The 26,422-nt window shown below is 41.8% G+C and overlaps 1 protein-coding gene and 2 pseudogenes across 1 annotated transcript; all 3 read left to right on the top strand.

The window, feature by feature from the left end:
- Window positions 1–1,273: 1,273 nt before the first annotated feature.
- LOC139475126 (perlucin-like protein) lies at window positions 1,274–13,396 on the top strand. Its single transcript, XM_071258384.1, has 5 exons — window positions 1,274–1,392; window positions 10,399–10,487; window positions 11,216–11,303; window positions 11,541–11,754; window positions 13,369–13,396. Exons 1-5 carry the CDS (start codon window positions 1,338–1,340, stop codon window positions 13,394–13,396), a joined length of 474 nt encoding a protein of 157 aa, XP_071114485.1. The 5' UTR covers window positions 1,274–1,337.
- A 1,516-nt stretch (window positions 13,397–14,912) lies between these two features.
- LOC139474160 (protein qua-1-like) lies at window positions 14,913–21,514 on the top strand (annotated as a pseudogene).
- Window positions 21,515–22,333: 819 nt separating this feature from the next.
- LOC139474296 (uncharacterized) overlaps window positions 22,334–26,422 on the top strand; it is a 37,520-nt pseudogene continuing 33,431 nt past the window's right edge.

A 26,422-nucleotide genomic window follows, 5' to 3' on the forward strand; every position in this document is an offset into this window, starting at 1 on the left:
ACTTGGACTCATTTTCCGCAAAGTCCCATTTTAGTCTTACGCTCTTCAAAAAGGTAGTATGTAGTTCATTGAACCTGACTACACAAAAAAATCAGGTTTATAAATTGGATATATGTTATTGGAAAATGTTGGTGGCCTGATATTCGACAATCGGTGCGTAAAAACGCCGCCATTGTTGATTGTTAAAAAATGTCATGGAGGAAAACAGTAAAGCAAAATGCACGTGCAAGTAAATGCATTCGTTAATTGTGGTAGTGGCTTTGAAAAGGCAAGCATAAGCCAATAATTTGTCATTCAATTGTCAACATTTTCATCGCTGCCGATCGGATATTGCCATAGGAAGTATTCAAAGAGTACCATTGGGACCGATACACACAGTTCAATTCCACTGCAGACCGTCCAAGAACCGACCGACCAAGAGTTACCACCCCTGCACAGGATCGCTTAATTCGACTGTTCAACCTACATCATCGCAATGCCACAGCTACGGCGTCCACGACTGCAGGACGCATCCCAGGTTTGAAGAGGATATCGGACCAGACTGTCAGGAATCATCTTCACCAGGCTTGAATTCGACTCAGAAGACCAGTTATCGTCCCTGTTTTGCAACAGATCCATCAACACCGACGTTTGCGTTTGTGTCATACCTTACAGCCTTGGAATTTGAAAAACTGGACACGAGTGTGGTTTAGCGATGAATCACGATTTCTTCTTCACCGGCGAGACAACCTGTTAATCGTCGTCGAAATGAGCGTTTTGCCCCACATTGTGTACGTGAATTCGACAATTTCGGTGGCGGTAGTGTCATGGTGTGGGAGGCCATATCCAATGGCACCTGCATGCTTGACACTCATTCCTGTAGCGTCCAGCAGTACAGAACCAAATTTAACACTGACATTGAGATTATGTCTCGCATCCTTGGCTCGTTTAAGAAAAATGTGGAATGCCTTGTTTTCATCATGAGACATGCTTCACAAGAGGATCATCAGACAAAGCAATGTGTGCAAAAGTGCACAATACATTTCTATCATAACGAGCCTCCACGATAAACCAACCACGCCCTCCCATTCTGATTGATAAACATAAGCGATTGAGGGAAGAGCGAGTGTGGTGGGATCTATTGTCTGACATGATTCTTCGTGTGAGGAGAAGCTGTGTTGCGGTGGTAAGATTACATGGAGAGATACGATGTGACATTATTTTTCTGTCGTGTTCTATCGTGATCTCACACGTGCTCGGATAGCCTTGGGCCTCGCTTTCGCATTTGCGTTAAACAGTTTTCATTATAATTCTTTTCTTATTCTTATTCTGGACGGTTCCAAGCTAGCAGTAACAACATGAAGTACATTGTGCTGATTGAAATATACATTGTATATCTGAGTAGTGGGCAAGGTAAGCAATTTTCTTTAATGTACATAAATATAACATTACACGCTCATATGGTTGATTCAGTAAAGCTTGTTAGATCATAGTCAATTATCAAGATTGTCATTACAGTGATGTGTGTCTTAATCAGACTCTTAATCAGACACAAAGTCTGCGATCTTACCCACACAGCCACCGAGGCTCCCACAAAAATGAAAGTCCGACAACTGGTAGTCTAGATCATGTAGTTTGTGTACCCCTCTGAGTGGGTTAGATCGCTGACGTTGTGTACTGGTGATTAAGTGCCTCACTCTGGCAATGTGGGTTCAATTCCCGGATTGGACTCAAGCCCCCAAAAGTTCGAGAATCTGCACTTTACTAAGAAAGTGGTATCCCAAATATAACATATTACATTTTTCACATTCATTGGGAAAAATTGCAATGACAAGTGACCAAAGGAGCTAATCAGGAAGCAGGAATTACAATGAACACGACACTTTTGTTATACAAGAAATGATCTGAATCACATATGGGGTCCAAAAGATTATTTCTATATACCGTGAAAACAACCAATGTTGTGACCTATAATTGTGCACATAATTTTCTTTTCTTGTATAAATAAAGTGGCAGGTGATATTGTGATGCATTAAATATCATGCATATGTCATTAAATGTATTTATCATTTACATGGAGAAATGTATTTATTATTTAAATGGAGAAAATTAAGCAATAAAAGATACATTATTGTCAATAAGCATGTGTTTTGGGGAGGTTTTATGTAGACATAAGGCAACGTAACAGAAAAGAAAGAAAAAAACAAAAACAATTGAATATATGTTTGCCTGAAACATCAACTGAATACTTTTTTTACGTTTATACATTCCTTTCCGTTTAGGACTTCAAGTCACATGTTGGAAATTCTATTTCCTCTGTGATCAAACAATTGATGACGTAAGAAGATTTACCAAAGAAGCAAATTATAATGGTTTCCAATGTTGTTGTTTTTTAAAACTAACAAAATGAGGTAACACTTTCGCATTCATTAAATTAAATTTTTTTAACGTTTTTTACCTAGTAGGTTCCCCGAAAAACAGGTCTCCGTACCCTATTGTTTACTAAAGTACACTTTTGCTATTATTTGTTGTTTACTCGTCAAGCCGAAGGCCCGGTTTCGAATTCATATATACCTACATAGGTAAAATGTGTGAAGCCCATTTCGATTCCCAGTGTACTATTGCTAAAATATGTCTGACATGTGCATTTTACAAGACACACTATTATAATCTTTGAAAAAACCAAGCATAGAAACATATGGTAATATTTGACACCAAAGGCCTATGATGATAAGATATGCGACAGACGAGTAGACAAGTGTCCAGATTGTTGTGTCGTGCGTGTTGGCGATAATGCGGAACTTAATTAAACAAATTGAGATACCTAGTAATCTCTGCAAGCAAGACCAAATGTTAACAGCCTAAACATGAGCTGTCCCTTGGAGTTTGCATAGTTTATTTAAGAAATAAAAGACAAATGGGACTTTTCATCGTACTATAAAACAATGAACGGGACAATAATCCGGGAGGGGCTATAACTAAAACATTCAAATATAAGATAGCTCCGCGATAAATCGCAAAGAGCAATGAAGAACGAAGAGTGTTTTTTTTCACGATAAAACATTGTTCGCTCATGACGTCTGTAGGTTTCAAAGCCAATAACATCAGATTCTGCATTTCCTCATACACTGCTTTATCCTGTGACATGCCCAATCAGTCAATGTTCGAGGTATACCATACGAAGCAGGATCAAGCTGAAACCATACAAACAACAAACTTACTTGCATGTCCTCATGTACGAAACACAGTTACAATACTGAATCACCCCGCGATAATCCAAAACTACGGGAAATACGGAAATAACATGTACACATCGCAACACGGTGCTAAATCTTAAATAATTCGGGCTTTAAACAAACAATATAGTAAATTATACCCCTTTCATAAATACATTTATCATGCATGCATATGCAATGCATTACTTACAAATTTCGTGGCAGAATCATCACGTTGACAACAGCCGCACATCAGTTTATCACTCACAGCGATGCACACTTTCAAATTTCACCCAAACCGCATGCTTTTCCCCTCATACCATAAATGAGCAGAGAAACGACATGTCAATCGAGTTTATGAACACAAATACTGATCACCCTCAGTCGTCAATGTCTTCTTCACACAAGGATGAAAAAAGGTAAGTCACTCATGGACTCCTTCCAACAGACACAACTTTGCAACCTCCTAGTTTGCTTACTGAGCTAGGAGAGGCGTCGAAGATGCGACACTAACTGTCCTACGTAATGTCAATAGTAATTTATAATGAGCTAACTCAGAATACTTGTTGATTTTTCCTTGGCATATAAAATCTCAGTGTAAACTCCAGCATAATGAAATGGGTGGTTGATTTCCATGTAAACCAACGACAATATGTCACAATGGACGGAACCCGCCCGTCTTTTGGTTACATGTCAATGGGGGCTCGACAGGGTGGCGCCTGTATTATTTATTTAATACACAAATAATTGTATTAGCAGTTGTATTATTAACTGTTTTAACCTATTAGAACCTGGAGTCAAGAAGGGAATTTCAAAACTTACTGAATGGTGCGAATTATATTCCCTGTTTCTAAATGTTAAAAAAACTAAGGAAATGATTACCGACTTCCGGAGGAAAAAGTCAACATTAGATCCATTTACCATAAGTAATGAAGAAATAGAAACTATTAATGAATAAATGTCTAGGCACCATTGTTCACTCGCTTTATACATTTTAATAATTAGCCAACTGTTCTGTCCTTGTTTTATAATGCCTTTACAGAAAGTATTTAACCTTCAGTTTCCACTGTTGTTCACTCTCAGCTAAGCTGGATCGCAATCTTTAACCTATGGTACTGTATCCGATCCCATTTTAGCGATTAGATCGCTTAGTGGCACGGTGCCCTGTGTTTCAAAATACATGCTAATAATTGTTTTGTGCCCAAAATAGTTGAATTGAAACAAGAGGACTCGCTTGATTCCTTCCGATGTCAAGCTTACTGTGACTGGTCCCCAGCAGGAAAAGAGAAAGCCTTCTGTTTCCCTTTGAAGGTTAGCCGACTTCATCCAAGCGTAGTAATGTGCAAGGTTGCTGAACTTCTCAACACACTGAACATAAACTCGATGCAGTGGTCGTTTACATAGCCTCTCCTCGGGGGTGTCTGTTTCAAACAAACAAAAAATACACAAAATTGTGAATACAGCAAACAAAATAATTGGCTTTCATTCACAAAGCACCGGCATGTATTATGAGTAGCAAACTGTAAAAAACGCATACAAGATTTTAAGTGACAGTTCGCATATCTTGTGTTTGGAGTTTGAGCTTTTTTGAAAACAAACAGACCCCTTCAATCATTCAAATACCGGTCCGTTTACGTTTTCTTATCAATCAAACCATGTGATATTTTCGTCTACCACTTTTACCTAGCTTGAGTACCTTTTAGTTTATGCCTAAAGTGCGTCCCTTTTAAACACCTTTTCTCATTAATTGATGCTTAGTGCTTTTTATGTCCTTTTGACGTGATGTTTTTTTACGTCTGTGTATTTAACTTAAAGCATGAACCTCTTACTTCTTTCTCTTGGCTGTCACGATATAACCCAAATTCTTACAAGCTTACACATCAGACATTGATGCCAACGCTATTGGTGTAACTCTATTGCCTAGTGGTTAACGCATATATGCACACCCTTACATATTTCATTATGTTTGGTCCCAATATTCTTTTAACACTCATGAAAGATATAGTTACGGGAAGAATTATGCTTTCTCGAGATGATGTAATCAGCTCACGTGCCATGCCCGTGCAGCATGCTACCCTCGAGAATCTCTAAAAGCAGTATATTCAAACGTTAAAATTGCTTTCTTAAGCTCGGGTTTAAACGGTTATTCCATGACATTGTGTGACCATGGCACGAAGGCGATTATCAAACGCCACAAGATGGCTAATAATCGGCATGCATAACACAGGAATGTCTTTTTATGCCATTGGTCGGAATTTGGGGTATCATCACAGTGTCGTAAGCCGTTTAGTCGAGAAACATGCTCAGACCAGTGATGTACAGGACCGTCCCAGATCCGGAACACCTCCTCGGACGACACATCGCGAAGACAGGGTCCTTCTTCGTCTCATACGTCTGAAACAGCTGTGGTTGCCCAATCGTCGTTTCAGCACCAGAACCGTCAGGAACCGGCTGAAAGCAGCAGGACTGAGGGCTAGACGAGTCATAAAGCGTCCCTTGTTGAGAGATCACCACAAAGCTGCTTGTTTAGCATGGTGAATTGCACGATAGAACTGGAATCTAAGAGCTTGGAGACGGATCCATTGGTCAGACGAAAGTCGCTTTCTGCTCCATATCACTGATTTGATTTAAACATATTTATTCACAAGGAGTGAACGGGATTGGGGGACAAGTTCTTCCAACTTAGAATGCCCTCTCCCTGGTATTTACAAAATATTCACAATTTCAAATTCAATATATATGCATAAAACATAAAACACTATAGATGAGAGAGAGAGAGAGAGAGAGAGAGAGAGAGAGAGAGAGAGAGAGAGAGAGAGAGAGAGAGAGACAGACAGACAGACAGACAGACAGACATTGTTGAATGAACAGTTCTTTACACAAATCTTTTAGTTGTACATATATAATGTTGTACTGCCTTAAATATAGCTTCATTTTCTGTAACAACGTGATCTGCATTGCCGTGTAACAGTAAGTGTACATCAATAGGTATGTTATGAACAATATGTTTAAGGCTGTTTAACATAATTTCACGCTGATGACTAAAGAATGGACATTCCATGAGATAATGATATGCATTTTCACATGTATTCGAACATGTACAGTTCGGGTGATCTTTTATACCAATTCTATATAAACCATAATTCAATTGACTGCACATGTATCTCAGTTTTGTGTGTAAGATATTATATTTTCTTTTTCCATAAGCGAAGTACGCAGGTGACGTGGGGTGGTGCTTTTGTAGCGAATTTTTAAAACAAGAAATCGTAGAATTTCGATCTGATAACGGAATAGAGTTCCACAATCGGATAGACGATGGGTAAAAGGATTCACACGAATGTCTTAGTCTTGTGACAGGAACACTGATGTTTTCAGAGTTTCTGAGACTGTATGAGTTTTTTGCTGCAACCGTTTTGGGTAGAATATCTGTTAGATAGGAAGGGGCCATGTTATGATTAATTTTGAAGAAAAGACAAAGTTTACGTTTCTTTCTACGCTCAACTAAGGGTTCCCAACCGGTTTCGTAATATAATGAATGCCGGGGGGCATATTTAGGTAGACCAGTTACAATGCGTGCAGCTTCTAATTGTAATTGTTCTAATTTCTCACTTTGTCCTTCGGTGCAACCATCCCATACCTCACATGCATATTCAAAGTGTGGTCTTATGAACATTTTATATATATTGTTAATAGTATTTCTGTGAAGTAGATGTTTGAGTTTTCTCATTGAGTAAATCATCTTGGAAGTTGTTTTAATTATGGTATCTATATGACAAGACCATTTGCCACTGGCTTCAAGTATAACACCCAAGTGCTTATGACTGTTTGCAGAGCTGATTTCTTTTCCGTTGAAATATAGTTTTAGACCTCCGTTGTTGTCTTTGCGAGAGAATAGAACCGATTTGGTCTTATCGGGATTGTAAGTTATGAGCCAAAGTTTCGCCCATTCACTTAAGATTGCTAAATTTGTGCTTAAGGAACGTTCCAGTACACTGTTATCATTGGATGACATGCCAATCGATGTATCGTCGGCAAACAGTCTTGTCATACAGTCTAATTTATCAGCAATGTCATTAACATAAACAATAAAGAGTAAAGGACCAAGCACGGACCCCTGTGGCACACCAGCCTTCATGTATCTTGGTTTGGATATTTCCCCATTCACAAATACGCTTTGGCTACGATTACTTATGTAACTGGTGATCCATTTTAACAATTGGCCTTTTATACCATACCTCTCTAATTTATACACAAGCCCACTGTGCCATACACGATCAAAGGCTTTTGATACATCACAGAATACAATACAATAGTTTTCTTTGTTATCTAACGCTGTACAAATTTGGTGGTAAAGTTCTATTAGTTGATGGACAGTTGAGTGACCAGCCTGAAACCCAGATTGGTACTTATACAACAATTTGTTCTCATGAAAATAATTATATAAATGTTTGAACACTACTCTCTCAAACAATTTTCCTAAACAACTAATGAGTGATATCGGTCTATAATTAGAAACGATAGTGTGATCACCTTTCTTAAATAATGGCATAACGTTTGCTTTTTTCCACACTGATGGAAATATACTTGATTGTAGTGACATATTGAACAGTAAACACAATGCTTCGCTTATAGAATATACAGTTTTCTTTAATAATTTATGACAAATTTTATCCATATCACTTATGGAAGAACGAGAGTTTGGAGGCACCGGAACACAGCCTACACCCACCGGATCATTAAACCGACTGTTGCATACGGCGGGGGCTCGGTAATGGTTTGGGGGGTATATCTCTCATGATTGCAGGTTGGATTTGGTCACCATAAGGGGCAAACTTAACAGGGGCTCAGTACATCCGGGACGTTTTGAGGCCAGTCGTCGTTCCTCAACCACATTTTTGCTACTCGACCTCAGTACATGGATGACAATGCCAGGCCTCATCGACTCTACCCTGGCCAGCAATGAGCCCAGATTTGAACCCCCTTGAAATTGTTTGGGATATTCTGGGCAGCGCATACAGGCATGAGATCCTCCTGTACAAGATTTACGCCTATTGGAAGCAGCATTGCATCAGGTTGCATTGTGGTTGTTGTTGTTGTTGTTGTTGTTGGCCCAACAGCAGATCCAACGTCTGACTGGAGGCATGAGACGTGGGGTGGAATGCGTCATCAGGGCACATGGCGATTATACCCGCTACTGATCTGTTTCACATGTCATGTCAAGTAGAGACTTTAAGGAACATTGTCACATGAAACAACAAACGTAACTCGTTTACTTAATCCTGCAGCTCCATACTTTTTTTTAGGTTTGGTATAAGGTCAAAAACAGTACCTGTGTCACATGATATTTTTGTCAGTAAATTTCAATCACAACTCACCAATAGCATCTTTATTTGTTGTCAAATGTTTGTTCTATCCGATGACATTGGTATCGCCCAGCTCCTGTAGTCAGTCATCCCATGCCATGATTTTTGCCATTTGTTATGATTCAGAAATAGGTGTGTGCCTAACTTTTTTCTTTGTTTCATTATATAAATGCCCATGTTCATTGTCAAATATAGTTTGCGATACTGCCCTATGAAGGAAGTTACCATAACCGTATCATAAACCTGACCTCCATTTGGAAATCCGACTAGGCTTGTCGTAAGAGGCGACTAACGGGATCGGGTGGTCAGACTCGCTGACTTGGTTGATGCATGTCATCGATCCTCAATGAGTGGATCGATGCTCATGCTGTCAATCACTGGATTGTCTGGTCCAGGCTCGTTATTTACAGACCGCCGTCATATAGCTGGAATATTGCTGAGTGTGGCGTTAAACAACAACCAACCAATCATCCATTTGGAAGAGCATCTACAGGGTATAGAGCCAATGCAACTTTGTCATCTCTAAATCCGAAAATGTCAGGTTCAGTAGCAAGAATATTGAGTTGAATTTAATTTAGGGACTGCAGGGATATCTGAAATTTTAGACACAGCAGTCACCCTGCCATGCGATGACAAACTACGTCATCTCTTATTCCATCTCTTGGAATAAGGATTACACCTTTTATTTCCGCTGCTCATCTTGATCTTGATAATATATTTCCTTCTGCCTTTGCTTTGATCTCTTCCTTGGCAATTGGTAAAACCACATGTAGACGTGACTTTAACCAATCAAAAGAAACAGAAAATAAAAGCGACAAACTCATTTCCATGTTCATAAGAAATACATGCTAATTGTAGAGTCCTTTGTATGATTCCGACTTTATCATGAGCATGTGTTTATGAATCATTATTAGATAGTACTGATACCAGGTGTTCTCGAAAATGCCAGCGTTTCTGCCCTACATGTGGCACCCGTCACGTGCAAAGGCAAATCAATTGTTCACCTGAAAAAGCATAGGAAGATATGGCACGTCATCAGTTTTGTCACTGATGCGTCAAATTTGGAAATGTCCTCCACATGTCTACCACAAAACTTTGTGAGAGCTGTAGTGAAGCCTTGAATAGTGTAACTTTGACTGAGCACATTTTGAGTAAGAGCCGTATAATGCTCTATGGAATCATGGTAGGTAGAACATGCTCGATTGTACCTCAAAAGTTCTGAAATGTATACACTAAAGGCTGGAGCTGCTGGAATATTGTGCGACATGAAGGGGAAGTTGACTGTTGGAAGTTAACGTCATCTCTCGTGTCATTCAGTCTTGTGGAGAGTTCCTTGTCAACATACGTCTAAATATGAAACAGATGAGGCGTTTCAATGACCTCTTTCATTTATAGTTCAGGTGGGTACGTCTTTGGAATGGAAATGCCTGTTTGAGTATCATGGAACGATATCAGATAAGAAATACACGTAAAGCGGATGTTACATTTTTTGACCATATTGTCTTGTTTTGATTTTCCACTCTGTTTCTGGCACAGTCGTCTAAGGCGCCGCGATTCGCTGTGCAGAGCTGCGTCCCTTGGGCACGCCAGAAACCTATGATTGGCTAATGACTTTGTAGGCATGTCAATATATGTGTGGTTAAACTACTGTATGTTTTCGTTGCCGAATGTAATTATAAGCATTGACTGTGTACTTTTTCGGTTCATTGACGTATGAATCGAAAAGCCGACGTGCAATTTTTTGTTTGAAACCCCTAAGCGGATTTATACAGTTTGCACATCGGTTTTTCTATTCATACCTCAATGAACTAGAACAAAATAACTACGACTCTGTATTGCAGTGTTTGGGGACTGTCTAGATGAGTGGACCTCCTACGCTGGGTCTTGTTACGCCCTTGTGGACGCCCCGGAGACGTGGGCGGGTGCTGCGGTATGTGAGGGTTGACATTAAGGGGATATTCCATCATATATTGTTACACAGGATGATAATGTAGTCTAAATATCCTTTTATATAGATCCCAAGGGACCCATATTTTTACAACACGTTTTGGTCAGACATCCAGTATTTTCAGCTAAAATTTCTCTTTGTTCTTTTTCAAAGCTGAAGCAAAGTTGTTTTTAACTTTATTTTCTAGAACTGATTACTAGTATTGGTTCTCCCCGTAAAATGGTCGATCCTCAGCAACCCATTCTTGTCGTAAAAGAGGACTATGCTTGTCGTAAGAGGCGACAAACGAGATCGGTGGTCAGACTCGCTGATTTGGTTAATACATGTCATCGATCCCAATTGCGTGGATCGATGCTCATGATAGCAGTCACTGGATTGTATGGTCCAGACCCGATATTTACAGACCGCCGTCATTTAGCTGGATTATTGCTGAGTGCGGCGTAAAACAACAAATCAAATAAAATTCTACTTATTTTTCTTCTGTCAGGTTCTTAGTACTTCAGAGCGTTAGTTCGCTTGTCACGCCGAAGACCCGGGTTCGATTCCTGACATGGGTACAATATGTCAAGCCCATGTCTGCTGTATACTGCTGGAATATTGCTAAAAACGGCGTAAAACCGTACTCACTTACACACTCCACGGAAAACTCAAATTGCACTAAGCACATATTACTTCCTACAAACTAGTTCCTGATAGGTTGATGTCTACAGGAAATCTGTGAACGGTTTGGCGGCTACCTGGTTGAAATAACATCATCTGACGAGAACGACTTCGTGAAGCGGTTTGTAAAGGCTAGAGGTACATATTTCCGTGCTTATAAAACTTAAAATGATTGATTCGTAAAAAGATAATGACATATTCTAGTCTAGGGTAATTATTAAACTCAAAATAATGTTCTGTTGACTGCACACTTCTTTACAGAGTTTGATGCCCATTCGTAGTATCCCTGTCGTTATGTTGTAGAATATTGCTTTCAGTGGCATAGAAACCAAATCACCAACTCTATCATTGCATTAAACATCACTTTGCTCTCAGGTACTGCAAACGTATGGACAGGTGGAAGTGACCTTCTCAGCGCAGGCCACTGGAGATGGTTATACAGTAGAGACATAATAACGTATTTTGAATGGGCGTCTGGCCAACCAAGCTTTGGGTCAACAATTCGATGCATACAGTTGTGGTCTGAAAATGCGTTTTCCTGGGACGACACAGCATGTGACTTTGAGAATGCATTTGTGTGTGAAACAGGGTAAGAATTATCAGATGAGTGAGAGGGGTGAGGTTAAATTGGGTTTAACGTCGCGTCCAAGATTATTGCACTTACATAGCGACGTGCATGCACCTGTATGTGTGTGGCTGCTTGTACTAGTCTGGACTGATGCCGATTTATAGTGCTAGCTTACTGATATACCATGCCTTATTTTAGCCCCTTAATGCCGAGCGCCAGACAGAGTAACAACAAGTACAATCTTTTTAACGTCTTTTCGCTCTCGGGGCGGACGCTCTACCACTAGACCACAGAGGCGGTCAAATGAGTGAGTGAGTGAATATTTATAGTCACATCGGCAATATTTGATTTGATTATTAAATCTGTCGGCAAAGGACAGTAAAATAATTAGATTATCACAGATGTTTATTTTAAAACTAGTATAGAACCATAAAAACATATCACGATAAATAACAATACATTATAAAAACGGGGCTGGGGATCGCCAACAACTAAAGGTAGGCCACCATACCAGGAACCGTGGGGATATATATCAAGTGATCAGAACAAAAATACATGACATAATGTGGATGTTTCATCACATTTAAGCACTCAACGTACTTGTGAACTGACATGATATAACTTAATACCACCAACCTCGGTGTTTACATATCACGTTACTCATACACTTATTGACACATCAATCTGCAGAAACAAGACCATACACTATGTATTTAGCAAGTGTCATATGTGTGACTATATTGTGACAGTGAAATACGTATGACTAAGCTACTGAGAAAGTTTCGTTATTCGATTAACAACCACAAAGAAGACCAACAAAGGGAGACAAGACTCGAGTTAAAGTGGCAAGAAGATGATAGAAGTAATTGAGAACCATTTGTTCGTCAAACTCAAATTTTGTTATGTATATGTATCGAACAGTTAATAATCACCCTAATTACATACAAGCAAGTTTGACGCAAGTCATTACTTATGACGAAATGCAGATCGTGGAGAATAGTCCCCCTTTAAGAGTCATATTGAAGAGTATATACCGAATTTGAGGATGATATATTTCTCTTAATGCATTCTCAAAAGTACATAGTTGCCACACGTATATAAAGAGTAACATTTTAATATTAACTTTCATTGCGATTAATATAACATCGTGTGTAATCATACTGTAGAATGTCTTACATGGAATGGTGGTTACAGGATGACTACATGGTGTTAGTATCTGAAGAGAAACAACGCCAAATTGTACTAAATATAACATGTGTTATTCATACCATCGCTTGCCATGAATTATAAATGGATTCTTCAATTCTATAGAGCCGACCCGTGAAGATCCGGGGTAGAATAGGTCTTCAGCAACCCATGTATGCCGTAAAAGGCGACAACTCTTGTCGTAAGAGGCGACTAACGGGATCGAGTGGTCAGTTCATCGATCCCAATTGCGTGCTCATGATATTAATCACTGGATTATCTGGTTCAGACTCGATTATTTACAGACCGCCATAGAGCTGGAATATTGCGGAGTGCGGCGTAAAACAACAAACCAACAACTCAACCATTCCCCAGAGCCACTCAAAGGGCTATCCACACACATATATGTCATTTAGAGCCTGTTAAATGGTAAAGTCAATCCACTTTCAGTACTGATGGACCAGACATCGTGGGATAAAACTGAAGATCAACATTTGATTAAAACGGGATTTTGTTGTACATCGTCGACATGGTGTAAAACATCAGAAATAAATTTGTCATTCCATTCCATAGTTTCAAACCTCCTTTCATATAAGCTGGCCTTAGTTAATGTGAAACATGAACAGGAGATAATACGGTGCATGCAGGTCCAGTGTAGAATGCACAACCTGAAAAAAGGCTAGAGAATTGGAATTGTCCCAGCCAGCTGTCATCCAAACTTGGCCTGCCCTACATGAAAGGTTTATAGTTGTTCCCACTTTCTGATGAATCTGATGATTATGGATAGATTTTGTCCCTTCTATTGTCATCATAATCCGGTGTGCTCGTGGGTTTCACAAAAACTGTATAAAGTCTACGAGTGCCAATTCGCATGTCCTCCCACATCAAGCTGATATGTAGATATAACTCATACTGTTCAAAGAGAAGCACCTCCCACATCAAGCTGATATGTAGATATAACTCATACTGTTCAAAGAGAAGCACCTCCCAAATCAAGCTGATATGTAGATATAACTCATACTGTTCAAAGAGAAGCACCTCCCACATCAAGCTGATATGTAGATATAACTCATACTGTTCAAAGAGAAGCACCTCCCACATCAAGCTGATATGTAGATATAACTCATACTGTTCAAAGAGAAGCACTGGTCCAAAGGAGTTTGTCCACAGGCTTTAATCGGTCAGGCCCAGACAAACCAGTGATTGATATTATGAGCAATGTCTGACGCCGTCGAGTTCAGATAACACCAGGCCTGATCATACGATCCATTTAGTCGCCTCCATGTGACAACCGTGCGTATCTCAATGTAGGGCAGCCTGACCTTGGACGACAGATGGCTCGTACACTTCCAATTCTGTTTCCTCGTTTTCAGTTGTCCTCTCTACCAATGGCAACTTCCGGCACTGACTTAATTCACTCTGAAAGACATTCTACAGGACCTTCTCCTCTATTGACGATGTTTTAATATACGCTTCGACAGCATCCGTAATGATTAAATATTTATTTATTTGGAAGTTGTGATCCCAGTCGGCTGTTCACGATATTTTGGGCCATATTGGTATAACTGACAAAGGTGGAGTTACCTGTGATTATGTAACAAATATGTTGGTTGCAATATACTAGCAACCACAAATAGTTGAGTTTACATCATGAGCTGCAAAATCCACGTTCTGCAACACGTTCCTATGAATGAACAATTTGAAAGAAATAGTGTTCGTATAAGAAATCGGATTATTATCATAGATAATCTGGGATTCGATCCAACGAACATTAAGATCATGCACGCCTAAGGGAATCAACTCAAGAAGTAATTTAAAGAACATACTACTGGTCTTCATCGCCAGGACAAATATCTTCGTCCGTGTCACCCAATGTCAGCTGTTTCTTCAGTGATAACCTGGCATCATATATCACCCACTGTTCAAATTTTCAAAAAGCACAACTGTACAAACAAGATCACGATTTGCATGGATAACTGATGCTCATCATCATCATGACGAGGAGGGAGAGGGAGATCCTCAAGATCCTCAACCCCAACAACCAGGACACATTGCAGGAAGAGGGTACTCATCTAGGTAAGCTTTCAGATTTTGAGTTGAGAGGCACCACCTCTCCTGAAAACAGCAAGGAAAACGAAGTGGATGATGTCACTCCTAAACTACATGTCCTCAGAGTGGAAGATATCCCGCCGATTACACTTCCAGGCCCAACTGTCACAAACACCATCAGAACATTTACATCTCAGAGAGAAGGCAGAACCAGCAGTATTGTTGATTAACTATAAGGATGTTTTTGATCTGTTGAAGATGTGGGTTTTTCAAAAACATTACTCCCATTATACTAAAAGGAGAATCCCCGTGGGGACCCGGGGTAGAATGTATCTCCAGCACACCAATACTGTTTGTAAAAAGCGACCAAATTGGGCAAGGGTGAGGGCGAAGGTGAGAGCAAGGGTGAGGGCGAAGGTGAGAGCGAGGGTGAGTGCAAGGGTGAGGGCGAGGGTGAGGGCGAAGGTGAGAGCAAGGGTGAGGGCGAGGGTGAGTGCAAGGGTGAGGGCGAGGGTGAGGGCGAGGGTGAGGGCGAGGGTGAGGGCGAGGGTGAGGGTGAGGGTGAGGGCGAGGGCGAGGGTGAGTGCAAGGGTGAGGGCGAGGGTGAGTGCAAGGGTGAGGGCGAGGGTGAGGGCGAGGGTGAGTGCAAGGGTGAGGGCGAGGGTGAGTGCAAGGGTGAGGGCGAGGGTGAGGGCGAAGGTGAGAGCAAGGGTGAGGGCGAGGGTGAGTGCAAGGGTGAGGGCGAGGGTGAGGGCGAAGGTGAGAGCAAGGGTGAGGGCGAGGGTGAGGGCGAGGGTGAGGGCGAGGGTGAGGGCGAGGGTGAGTGCAAGGGTGAGGGCGAGGGTGAGGGCGAAGGTGAGAGCAAGGGTGAGGGCGAGGGTGAGTGCAAGGGTGAGGGCGAGGGTGAGGGCGAGGGTGAGGGCGAGGGTGAGGGCGAGGGTGAGGGCGAGGGCGAGGGTGAGGGTGAGGGTGAGGGTGAGGGCGAGGGCGAGGGTGAGTGCAAGGGTGAGGGCGAAGGTGAGAGCAAGGGTGAGGGCGAGGGTGAGTGCAAGGGTGAGGGCGAGGGTGAGGGCGAGGGTGAGGGCGAGGGTGAGGGCGAGGGTGAGGGCGAGGGTGAGGGCGAGGGTGAGGGTGAGGGTGAGGGCGAGGGCGAGGGTGAGTGCAAGGGTGAGGGCGAGGGTGAGTGCAAGGGTGAGGGCGAGGGTGAGGGCGAGGGTGAGTGCAAGGGTGAGGGCGAGGGTGAGTGCAAGGGTGAGGGCGAGGGTGAGGGCGAAGGTGAGAGCAAGGGTGAGGGCGAGGGTGAGTGCAAGGGTGAGGGCGAGGGTGAGGGCGAAGGTGAGAGCAAGGGTGAGGGCGAGGGTGAGGGCGAGGGTGAGGGCGAGGGTGAGGGCGAGGGTGAGTGCAAGGGTGAGGGCGAGGGTGAGGGCGAAGGTGAGAGCAAGGGTGAGGGCGAGGGTGAGTGCAAGGGTGAGGGCGAGGGTGAGGGCGAGGGTGAGGGCGAGGGTGAGGGCGAGGGTGAGGGCGAGGGCGAGGGCGAGGGCGAGGGTGAGGGCGAAGGTGAGAGCAAGGGTGAGGGCGAGGGTGAGAGCAAGGGTGAGGGCGAAGGTGAGAGTGAGGGTGAGGGCGAAGGTGAGAGCAAGGGTGAGGGCGAAGGTGAGAGTGAGGGTGAGTGCAAGGGTGAGGGCGAGGGTGAGAGCAAGGGTGAGGGCGAGGGCGAGGGTGAGGGGGAAGGTGAGAGCAAGGGTGAGGGTGAGGGTGAGGGTGAGGGCGAAGGTTAGAGCAAGGGCGAGGGCGAGGGCGAGGGTGAGAGCAAGGGTGAGGGTGAGGGCGAAGGTTAGAGCAAGGGTGAGGGCGAGGGCGAGGGTGAGGGCGAAGGTTAGAGCATGGGTGAGGGCGAGGGTGAGAGCAAGGGTGAGGGCGAGGGTGAGGGTGAAGGTGACCGTACTATAGATACGTATTCACCATTTCTTTTGGAAAAGGGACTCAAAGGAAAAGCTGGTGAATTGAAGGATGTAAAGAAATTACGATCTGGAGCTACTTTGATTGAATGTACTTGAAAACACAAGCCATTAATTTAATGACATCGACTAACTTGGCTCATATACCGTTACCTGTTCTGCTCATGAGACCCTTAATTTCAGCAGAGGCCTAATCCGTGACCGTGATCGCACTCTAGCTGATGAAACAATTGATGCAACTGTATCAGAAATACGCAGTCAGGGTGTGATTGAAGCCACACGATTCAAATTTCGCAAAGATGGCTGTGTGTTTCCATCCAACACATACCTTCTGACTTTTGTGGTTATGTCGATTGGTATGGCTTTATCGGCCTGTTAGGCCTGTTGGGGTATCTCCCTTAGTAAGCACATGGCTGGTAAGGTCAACCACGCCACATTGAGAGAAACGCTACAATATCTACATTGTTTACATGTCAAAATCTGGTCTGAGACGGGGTACGTTTGTGCTGTCATTGTGAAAACACCTGTCAGGTGATGTTGAATCGGACCCCAGTCCATGCAGTAAGAGTTTGGTAGCTATGAAATCTGCAATTATTCAACAAATCAAAGCATCTGAAGATAAACTATTGAAAGAAATTCACTGAAGGAATTACAAGCATTACGTTGTGACGTCACTCAATCTACGAAATCTAAGAGTGAGCGTGAGCACGGGTAAGGTGCTGGCAAACTTGAAATATATTCGAGGTGAACCCACGATCATAGTTTTCAGATGTGCTCAAAGTGGACGCATCTCTGCACAGGGATAAGGGTGAACAAGATATTATAAACTTGATGTAAATGCTGTCTATCAAAAGCTAGATGATTCTTATTATGATTTGGATAATTTTGTCCGTAGGGTCAAAGGGGTATGGTGTTGAAATGACTTAACTTTGAAACGAAGACAAGAACTAAAGAAAACAAACCGAAAATCCATTTAAACATTCATTTTCAAGAGGTGGTTAACTTGTGTCAGCACCCAACCAGGTCACAGACTCTTCAATTAATGTTCTGGAATGGGAGACAAGGTGCGGACGCTGATGACAGAAGTTTCATTGCGACCGATTTGGGAAACCTTCGTCAGAATGAACGTACATGTATATGACTCCCTAACTTCATTGCAACTGCTAATCCCCGAGACCAGGATTTACTGTTATTATCCCGCGCCACGAAGTGGAAGGGGGATATAGAAATGGGTGCTGTCCGTCTTCACTTTCTTCCGGACCAGAACTCCAAAACCATGAGAGATGTCTTAACCAAACTTGGCATATAGATAGGTCTTGTGGTGAACTGGTGCCTTTTGATAGTGGATCTTTTAAAAACAATATTTATCGAGTTTCCATGGCAACGACTTTGACTTAGACTGAAAATGGCTGTAGGGTTCTTGCCTTGCACACAACCGGATCGACGGAGCATGAGTATTTCATGCTGGTTTTTTTTATTATGACTTACATGGCCTTAATCAATTGTCCCCTCGGTCACGTTCCACGTGGCAATCTTAACTAAGAGTGTTGTAAGTTAAGATAAAAATTCCTCCGAACCAACTTCGGATCGCTAATATTGATCTTAGATTTTACCAACTTCGGATCGCTAAAATTGATCTTAGATTTTACCATGACAACAGAGATGGTGACTTGTATGATGATGTGCGAAGAAACGGATCGTGTATTAACGAGAAAATGGGATTTTAGCGAGCGCACCTTGCAGTGAACTAGCGTATGCCACACCTCGCCCTCTTGAAATTGCTAGAAGCAGATCCTTTCATGTATTACACCAGCGTTCGCAACCCAGCGTTCGCATTCCCTGTCCCCAGAAACGAAGTTACTCCTGACTTGGAGATATTTAGGTAAGGGTTTTGTTTCGTTGAGTTGGGCGACCTTCACGGGACTGGGAAGTCCAGTTAGTCTGTCTTACAGACCCTGATACAAATATATGTCAAATACAGCCCGTGAAAGTCTAGGTTACTGCAGTATCAGGCTGAAAATGAAGAGAGCGTCTCTGGGCACCCCTTTATTAAATTTTTACTAAGATAATTGAACAACTGTTTTTTTCTGTAATGTGTTCATTTCTCAGATGTTAGTCTAAAGTCCAGTGTGCCCCGGGTGTTTCACCCGACTATAGACACAATTTGCCCCTCTATAAACAATAACAGTTTCGTACTTGACAATTTACGTCATGTCAAGCACGAATTTCATCGAATTGTTGGATTCCCCCTCATCGGAAATATCGACGGGACTCATGTGCCGATCAGATCACTGTCAATGAGGAAGCAGTATACGGGTTTCCATTCCATTAACGTGCAAGTCATTTGCAATGCAAACTTGAGGTAATTCATGCATAAGATACGACCTTGTCATTTAACCTGTCAGTAGACACGCCCATGATATATATAAACCAATAGACTATAAGCATTGTTTTAGAGGGGTACTTTTGGGGTTACTTAAAAATATCAAACATGTAAAAAGTCGCACATCATTATGTAATACAGTTCATTGATGATATTTTCAGTGTTAAGAATACAATGAAACTTTTATCAAAAACAAAAATCTTACATCTTATCTTACATTATAAAACTTTTATCCAGTTGTTATCTTCAGCTGATTGAAGCAGTGATCATCAACAATGTGAGTAATATGTTTGAGTTATGTTATTTGTTACAGTTGTAAGGTGCAGACCATGACTCCTGACACCTATACTGGACGGCAGCTACATTCAATGATGAGTAAGTTTTAGTGCCGCTTTTAACAGTATTCCAGTTATATAACGGCGTGCCAACTTAATGTGGGAGGAAAATGATGCAGGTCTTGGACGTTCACCACGTTGGTGACACCCACGGGCGCGGGTATGCTGCTGATAAACCAAGAAACAGAATCTTGGCGAATCGGGATTCGAACCCGCTATTACAGTTTTCTGTCGTGCCCCAGGGACGCAACTCTGTACAGCGAATGGCGACGCATCAGACGACTGGGCCGACCATACCCCCTTAAAGTTATGAACTGGTCCATTGTGTCAAGAAAGGATTGCTGGGAACTACCATGTCTTGGGAAGCCCAGGAACATATTTAGGTTTGGATATATAAGCCATGACCACTCCCTATTAGAGTATTCTCTTCAAAGCAAAACTTCCGTATTCCTTTTGTAAAATATTCCATTTTTTTTCAAAGACAAAGTCAAGCCTCTTTCATGATATCAGTTCTTGTTTTCATAAAACCGTCGTTATTGAGTGTCCAGCTATACTCAAGATACCCAAATCACGAGTGACGTTCATTTAATTTTTCTGTTATTTCTTTTATTTTTTTATTTTTTTATGTATCTATTTATTTATCTTCATATTTATTTATTTTTAAAAATATTTATTATCTATATATGACGTCACATAAGTGTAGATATGTGCATTTCGAGTCGAACGGCAGCATGAGGATGAAATTTATACTAACTGCTGTATAATGTGACGTTTATGGAACCGTTATGGAAAACACCCCGAGGCATGAACCCTGAGCTCCCATGGCACTAGCAAATTGGGAATATAGCTTGTGTTTGGATAATCGCAAACAAATTCGGACGATGTGGAATGGACTGGTGGGGATCGAACGGAGTGCTCTGAAACTTGTGTGTTTTGTGTTAATTTTGAACGTCAGTGTCGGTTATATTTGGGGTTAGGGATTTGTCGTGTGTAATACTTTGCTCAACTGATGTTTCTTGTCACCTGAGATGGACCTGCTGTATGACCTGATGCTAGCTTTATTTCTGTGCCCCGTCCTGCCTCATGTGGCAACCCAAATAGATGAGGAGCAGTCGCTTTGATCTGTGCCGGCGGCAACATCTGAGCAGGGTTCAAATGTGTTGTCATTCGCAATTGTCTTAAAACTTGGAGACCGCCTCCGTGGTCTAGTGGTAGCGCGTCCGCCTGGAGGGCGGAAGGTCCGGGGATGGATCCCCGGCCGCGTCATACAAAAAGACGTTAAAAGATGGTACTTGTTGTTACCCTGTTTGGCGCTCGGCATTAAGGGGCTAAAACAAGGACTGGTCGGCTCGGAGTCAGTATACTATGTCTGAGTGAGATATTTATGTTAAACTGGGGTATGGTATCTCAGTGAGCTAGCAATATGATTCGGCATTAGTCCGGACTAGTACTAGCAGCCACACACACACGTGCATGCACGTCGCTATATAAGTCCAATATTTAATCTTGGACGCGACGTTAAACCCAATTTCATCTCACCTCATGTAGATATCTACCTAGCAGACATCATCAAACAACAGAACCAAAGCATTTATTTATTCTAAAGTCAGATAAAATGTTACAAGATCAGGCAAAATATTAAATTAATTTTATTGCTGATAAATGCAGGGATTAAAAAGAAAATAGAAAAACGAGTTGATTGTAAACACCGATCGAGAGTTCGGGGAAACCCCGGAATAGTTCCGGCAAAAGTTCACACGATCAATTTCACAAAAAAGTTGTTCACATTGTGTTAACTTTTCTGTCCGTTCACAGGTGTGAGAACTCCAAATATCAGATCACGTGACTACCCATTCAGCCAATCAGCATGAAAGAAACAGTGTACACTTTAAAGTATTAAATTATATATATTTAACCTAAAAGTCATGTATAAGCAGTTCAGTTTTATATACCGATAGTGATGTTCTTCTTTACAGAACCAATATTTTTAACTTTAAAATCATGCGAATACCTATAATAATACGTCCCTTAAACTAAATTTTATGTCTTTCGTTTTTGTATAATTCCTGTGATACTGAATGATTTAATTTTCTGCTGTAGAAATATTGCTCATGTCATTTCTTTTTATTTGTTTTAATTCTCTTCATAATATACGCGTTCGCGTCTGCTGTTTTTTTTCAGTTTCCCCAGATTTCTTGATGTTGAAATATTAAAAAATATAAATTCCACAACGTGATGTTGAACAGCTTCCTGAACGTCGGCGGACCGTGGACTGATCAAAGGGAGGTAACTGCATGACTGATGTTCAGACGTGTCGGTGAAGCTGTTTTGGTTGCGGTTACGGGAAGAACAATGATATAGATTCCATATGCAATGTCACATAATACTTTAGTTTGCAGACTATTTCCCGAATATGCCAAAGAGAAGCCACCATGCGGTGGTAACACAGTGAAGGGAGATAATCCAGGTCAGCAAGGGAAATTAAATACAATTATTTTGTGTCAGCCAGGTATTTCATCCTTGTCACACCAGTGTTATAATCTTTCCTCGCGGATATGACCCTGTGTTGCACTCAAAGTTTTCAAACAGAAGTATCAGCTGAAAGCACCGCTATCTGCCTAGCATCAGCAACAAATATATACCACGTACCGAGAACCGAAAGCGAAACTAGGATGACGTCATAGGTATGTTTGGAGTGATCATCAGAGGGCCTCAGCTGTGAGGGATATATACGCCACCTGTGTCCTCCTCCACTGCCGCCGCTGCTGCTGTTGCTGTTGTTGTTGTTGTTGTTGTTGCTGCTGCTGCTGTAACCTTCACTTGGATGTATTTTGGGTGAGTAGCTGTAGTACTGTGTATCTGATTGTCAAGGATCCTCTATGTACCTTGTTATGACGTGGGTCTATGGTGGGGTGGGGTAGGGGCGAGGAACAAAACAATTTTGTGGATAACACTTGTCGTTTAAGGACATACAAGTTTGTAAGTTTTGTTCCCCCCCCCCCCCCCCCCCCCCCCACACACACACACACACATCGCAGCCGAACAGACACACACACAAACACACAATAACACGTATCACTATCGTCAAATTGGAGGTAAAGTGAAGTGAGAGATACGCTTCAAGGAGGAATGGAAAATTTCAGCGAGTCAAGTGAACAGCCGAAGCGGTAACGGAGGCATCAAGTTACGACTAAATAATCAGCTGAAGAACGAATATAATGTTGCTTATTTTAATCAGATTCCTATGTCAAAGCCTAACAGACGCTCTCTAGCTGTATTCGGATGTGGTGTGGCCCCAAGTCCATGATCTATTGCACTGCCCAACTTATAATGACGTTCGACAGGTTTTATTAGATAAATGTAATGAAGTGTGGTGTGGTTTTAAAGATGAATGTGATATTGTGAAAGTTTGTTTTATCCTGGCCAGTCCCAGTGTTGTAACGCTTAGTGCCAAAACCCGCAAGGCAATTTTACAGCTGCGTAGTAATATTTTATATAAAGCCTAATATATTTTTTAATTTACATATATGTTGTACAGAATTTTATCTTCGATAATGTTTTTAAACTATGATTATACTACTTCTAGTAGTTTGTCTCTCATAACTCCAGGGGCGGTCGGGTAGCCTAGTGGTTAAAGCGCTCGCTCGTCACGCCGAAGACCAGGGTTCGATTCCCGACATGGGTACAATGTGTGAAGCCCATTTCTGGTGAAGCCCATTTCACTCACTCATAACTCCAATAGGAGTGGCTCATTATATTTTATTTTATGTTATGTTCTTTTTATAGCATTTTATATGTAAATTGAGGCGAGACATAAATAAACTATCTGTCTGTCTGTCATATCGACCCATATTTCACGACGCCTTATTGATTTCATGTTGTATTTGTTAACATGCCAGCATGAACAGGTTTGTTGGCACATAAGATCAACTCAACGGCCGCAGGACTGTAATACAACTACTGCTCCCAGATTGTTTTGCTTGTGTAAATAGATCCGTATTACCGAAGTGTGTCTTTCTCTGGCAGAAATAGAACGGTATCCGGGTGGTTATAGCAGGGGTCGGGACGCCGGGTACTACTCCCCATACGGGTGCAGTGTGAGGTACGCTTTTGTCGTGTATAAATCAGCGAAAACCATACTCACTCACATATACCGCGATGTTGCTATGGAAATAGTCGGGTAAAGCTGTCTAATGAATATCACACGGAATTATTCAGTTCAGTGACATTTATCATCAGACATGAATAGTGTAATTCTATTATATCTGTTATATCACCCTATCTCGCAATGAACTAACTTCAACAACGAGCTAACGTTAATCATTTATGCACACTAATATACATGGCAAAATATTAAATTCACCCATGTAACACGGCAGAAATATATATTCAACTATATAAAGTTTAAGGTATTTGGATAAGTGGTAATTTTGTTTTGCTTTTGATTAAATTCATGTGTTGCTGGTTGTCTTCAGGGCCCACTTGCACAAAGCGATCTTAGCGCTAAGATGATCGTAACTCCCATGCTTTAACACAGACTTACAATAGTCATAGCGCTAAGATGATCGTAACTCCCATGCTTTAACACATACTTACAATAGTCATAGCGCTAAGATCGCCTTGTGCAAGTGGGCCCAGATATAACAAATATATAATCATGTCGTACAAAGGTAGACGACCTATATACAAACAACAGTTCAACCATCTTTCTATCAATAGTGAACTAACGATGTTTACATACAAAATATGAAATTATATGCATTTGTGAAATGAAAAACAGATACTTGAAATTCATAATAAATTGTAAATAAACACGTGATTTGATTATTGCGGGGCAGGGTACCTTTTCTAGAACGCCTGGTGTCATCACTGATTCATAAACGCATACTCATGATACAATAGGTATTGTCATTGTCATGAAGGGTAGAACAAAGTTGTTTAACAAACTCTCATGTAAATTGTTGGTGACTTAATGCCTGTTGTTACGAGAGGATGACAAGTCTACTTTTCCTAACAAAATACAACGTAATGATTACGCACGATACATGCCTTAAGACAATCGACAAACTATAAGGACAAGTCCAGCACATGCTTATATTTTTGTTTCACTACATGTAAACATCAAAAAGTCAACGCCAGAGAATACCCAGTTGGGCATAAAAGGCAAAATAGAGGTGATTGTGATATGAATGGATCACTTACAATCACACAACGTAAGCCATACCCATAGCAGATTAATACAAAGTCGTACCATGCACACATACGAGGGGCGTTCAATATGTTTTGCAACTTCAATATAAGACCAAGTCGCAGAATATCTTGTGCACTTTTATTTTTCAATATAATCTCCATTCACCTCAATATACTTATTCCATTTGTCCTTCAAGCTTTTAATACCACTTTTATAGAAATCCGCAGATTGGCCCTCTAACCACGCCTCTGTGGCAGCCTTTAAGTCCCCGTCATCCAGGAAGCGTCTTCCTCGTAAGGCAGATTTCAATTGCCGGAACAGGAAATAGTCACTGGGGGCTAAGTCTGGGCTGTAGGGTGGGTGATTTAACAGTTCGAATCCACATTCACATATGGCGGCCTGTGCAATTCTCGACTGAACCGTAGCGTTGTCATGCAAAAGTAGAATACCACATGTTAACATCCCACGGCGCTTCTGGCGAATAGATTTTCGCAATTCTTCCATTACATTAGCATAATACTGTCCATTGATCGTAATTTTTAGTGGCATGTAATCAATCAGTAATATGCCTCTTGCATCCCAAAATATGGTGGCCATTACATGGTTGAGTGCGACACTTCCTCGGAGACGGAGAATTTGGGGTGTTTCCATTGCATGGATTCCAATTTAGTTTCTGGGTCCCAATGGTGGATCCATGTTTCATCACCTGTCACCAGACGAGAAAGAAATCCGGCTTCACCAGCAATATAGAGATCCAGGAGGTCTCGACAACTTTCTGTTCTCTGATGGCGATCTTGAGCTCTGAGGTTTCCTGGTACCCATCTTGCAGATACCTTTGACATACCAAGATGCTCATGAATAATGGTAACAGCAGTTTCAACTGATGTTTGGAATTCCTTAGAAAGTTCAGACACTTTCACTCGTCGGCCAGACACAATTCTTTTTTCTATAGCAGCAATGGTTTCCGGTTGGGTGGCATCTGAAGGCCTGCCTGACCTTGGGTCATCGTCTATGGACTCCCTACCCCTTTTAAACTGTAGAGACCAACGGCAAACTGTGTAATAGTCAGGAGCATCCTTACCCGTCACCTTACACATGCGTTCATGGATTTCTTTTGCTTTGCATCCCTCCTTGGTAAGGAACTTTATTACAGAGCGTTGTTCATGTTTGAGAGATTCCATGATTGTGACCACCCTCAGGTGAATGAAGCGATCACATCTAACTTATTGTTGTGTCTTGTTATGACACGTGTCAACCTGATGTTATGACTAGTGTCACACCTGTCACAAGTTGACATTGTTTGTCAAATGCCCAAGTTGCAAAACTTATTGAACGCCCCTCGTACAACAAACTCCCACAAATACCAGGCCTACACTTCACATTCTCAACAGAACTTTACCAACAATGAAACCATACAAACAATTGCAGAATGCGTAAATGAAGTGAGTGAGTATGGTTTTACGCCGCTTTGGGCACAATTCCAGCAATATCACGCGGTGGACACCAGAAATGGGCTTCACACATTGTACTCATGTCGGGAATCGAACCCGGGTCTTCGGCGTGACGAGCGAGCGCTTTAACCACTAGG

The sequence above is a fragment of the Haliotis cracherodii genome, unplaced genomic scaffold, assembly GCF_022045235.1.
Source record: "Haliotis cracherodii isolate W230 unplaced genomic scaffold, xgHalCrac1.p SCAF_3, whole genome shotgun sequence".
In the NCBI taxonomy this organism is placed as follows: Eukaryota; Metazoa; Mollusca; class Gastropoda; order Lepetellida; family Haliotidae; genus Haliotis; species Haliotis cracherodii.